The 3,058-nt window shown below is 35.9% G+C and overlaps 1 protein-coding gene across 1 annotated transcript; it reads left to right on the top strand.

The window, feature by feature from the left end:
* Nucleotides 1–1,585: 1,585 nt before the first annotated feature.
* LOC132173665 (uncharacterized) lies at nt 1,586–3,058 on the top strand. Its single transcript, XM_059585230.1, has 5 exons — nt 1,586–1,771; nt 1,869–1,972; nt 2,276–2,330; nt 2,603–2,725; nt 2,846–3,058. Exons 1-5 carry the CDS (start codon nt 1,586–1,588, stop codon nt 3,056–3,058), a joined length of 681 nt encoding a protein of 226 aa, XP_059441213.1.

Here is a 3,058-nt window from a genome sequence, read left to right as displayed (position 1 = left end):
GCCCGTTCTCTTATATGTTATTCTTGTTTAAAAATGATGTGATCTTAGCCTGATAGGCACTACTAACAAATACATATTCAAAGAAGCAATACTAATATGTGTTTTTGTTAGAGATGACAATTCGTGTTTGCACGTTGAGTTTAAATCGTGTCAATGTATAAAAGATTATATAGGTTAACTAGAACCCAGTTTATTAAATTATAGAAAAAAAATATAATTTAGCTCTCCAAATTATCAGTTATTTTCATTTTAGCCACCTAATATTCAAAAAGTGATAAAGTAGCCTCAAAAGTCCAAACTACCAACCAGTTGTAATTTGGTCACTCCATTAGTTATTACCGTCAAATAGGATGAAAAATTCAATACTACGTCGTTTTGGCTAGCTTAAGTTACTAAAATACCCTTTTGAAAAAAAAATATTTTAAACATGCCCACCAAAACGACATTGTTTTGAGAGGAAAAAAAATGTGGTTTAGGGGTGGCTCGCCGGCCACCCCATAGGCCATGGGTGGTCGGCGAGCCACCCCTAAACCACCGTTTTATTTTTATTTTTCTCAAAACGATGTCGTTTTTTGGGGAATTTTTAAATTGATTTTTTTTTCAAAAGTGCATTTTAGTAACTTAACCTAAAAAAATGATGTTTTGCATTTTCTATCCAATTTGATAGTATTGACTAACGGAGTGGCTAAATTATAACTTTTTGATAGTTTGAAGAGTTAAATTATATTTTTCCCTAAATTAAATGGGTCATACCTCTACCTTAAGGGGTGAAAAAATACCCGATCGACTTGCAAAACCGCCCCACCCCTATCCGCTCAGCAAAAGCTGGATTTTAAGTTATTTTTCGCGGGTACGGGTGGTTTTCTCCTAAACCCGGCCGGGGCGGGGCGTGGCGGGTTATAACAATTTTCCCCGGGTATCCGACCCAAACCGCTCCTCCTTGCATTAATCAAATAAAAGGAAAAAACCCTACTTTAGTCTTTATCTTTTTCTCTAGCTGCCTCCCCCTCTCCTCTTTTTTTTTTGGGGAAAATTATAGTTTACCCCCCTAAAGTTGACAGCGTTTTTTAATTCGAACATCAAAGTTTCAATTTTTGCAATCCACTCCCACAAAGTTCTAATTTTTTTTCAATTCGACCAATATTATTCCAAAATTTCCATATTGCCCCTGATTTTTATTTTTATTTTTTTATGAAAAAAGAAATAAAAATTTGGGTGTGCAAAAATGGCCAGATGGCCAAAAGGGTAGCTATGGCCACCACGAATTTTTTTTTTTAAAAATTTTTTTATAAAAAATAAAAATTATGGGTAATATGGAAAGTTTTGAATACAATTGGTCAAATTGCAAAAATTTGGGAGGGTGGATTGCAAAAATTGAAACTTTAGTGTTCGAATTGAAAAGCGCTGTCAACTTTGAGGGGTAAACTGTAATTTTTCATTTTTTTTTTTATTTTTTATTTTTTTTTTATTCTCCTGATAAGAGAAGTTTGTTTTTGAGTGGAATTTCTCTCGTCATCGTTTTCTTTCAAAGCTCATTCCTGTTTTTTCCCTTTTCTTTGTCTCATTCAGGGGGTACTAGGCCGACATGAAAAAGATTCTTGATGCTCTGCTTGGTAGAACCTTCAAGGCCTCCAAGTTTCTGCATGTGGGGAGTCTGGCTATGACGTGCATCGCCTCGAAGAAAGACCAGCACCAAGCCCAGTGCTCCCAAGCCCAGTCCGCTGTCGTTCTGCTCCTTAAGCATGGTTACCATAACCGTGCTCTCCTTCGAGTAAGATAATATTGGTTGACTCTTAAACAAGGCTTTTGGTTTATAACTTATTATTATTCTTTGGATAGTATATAAAGTTTCCATTGTCATTTTACAGGTTGAGCGTATAATCAACGAACTAAGGATGTTGGATGCACTCAATATGATAGAGGGCTATCTCAATCTTCTGATTGAAAGGGTAAACCTCATAGAAAAAGAAAGGTTAGTTAGTTATTTTTCCATCTCCGATTTGTCGAAAATTGCATCTCGTCTTTTCACACTGGTTGGAAACATCTCACCATAGGATCTGACATCTATATTTTTTCGGCATTTTTATTTCCTGTTTATTGGTGGATTGATTGTTCACTTCCTTCTTAATGAAAAGTTTTTTTTTATTTGTATAGAGTGTGCCCTGATGTACTGAAGGAGTCTACTGCAACCTTGTTCTATGCGGCTTACAATATCAGGGATGATTTCCCAGAGCTTTCAAGATATTTGTTGTATTCTTATAGCCCGTTTTGGCAGGGAGTTTGCTACTTGTGCTATTGAATTACGCTTGAACTGCAGAGTAAATCCTAAGGTATATCTTCATTTGGAAAGTTTTCAAGATTGAAAAAAAAAAAAAAAATCTCTATACTTGATACCCTTTAAGATGTTCAAACTCAAGAGAGAACCAAAATGCTTATTTTTTAATGGTAATACCATAGATAGGTGAGTTTTGGTCTATATGATGTGTGAATTTCTCGCTACAAGAGTGGTTATATAAGTTTTCCGTTATAATGTGGCTAGATAATTTTGATCGCTATTTTATGACATATAGTGATATATTGTATTTGTGTTGTGTTCCTGTAGATGATACTACTACTATCAACCAGGCAGCCAATCTTGAAATGCAGAATGAAACTGCTCAACGACATTGCATCTGACAACAACATAGCTCTGCAACTTGAGAACGCTGTTTCTATTTCGACTGAGGTATGCAATTTGAAGAGAAAGATGGATTGCAATATAATTAGTACCAGAATTTGATTAAAATGTTTGACAACTGCTCATACTCGTATGGCGTGTGGCTTACTATTTGATGCGTGTATGCAGGAAAATCTGGATGTGAACAAGAAGCAAAACCAGCCTGGGGATAGTTGGGGAATTGTGCGTGAAAAGATCAAGAACGATGATATGTTCACAAGAAAATCTAGGGATGTAACTCACGCACCTGAAGTTGCATTTGAGCCAGCTACTTGTGCACATCTTACAAACATAAGGGAAAGACCAATATCTGTCGGGACTAGACAAGTTGGTGTCCAGTGA

This window comes from Corylus avellana, chromosome ca1, assembly GCF_901000735.1.
Source record: "Corylus avellana chromosome ca1, CavTom2PMs-1.0".
NCBI lineage: Eukaryota > Viridiplantae > Streptophyta > Magnoliopsida > Fagales > Betulaceae > Corylus > Corylus avellana.
This window is presented reverse-complemented; position numbering and strand designations above follow the sequence as displayed.

Excerpts from the sequence above, each read along its gene's own strand:
- LOC132173665 (XM_059585230.1), top strand. The coding sequence starts at position 1,586 with ATGAAAAAGATTCTTGATGCTCTGCTTGGTAGAACCTTCAAGGCCTCC. Across the intron at positions 1,973-2,275 it reads AACCTCATAGAAAAAGAAAG|GGAGTTTGCTACTTGTGCTA; the intron begins GTTAGTTAGTTA and ends CCGTTTTGGCAG. Across the intron at positions 2,726-2,845 it reads CTGTTTCTATTTCGACTGAG|GAAAATCTGGATGTGAACAA; the intron begins GTATGCAATTTG and ends GCGTGTATGCAG.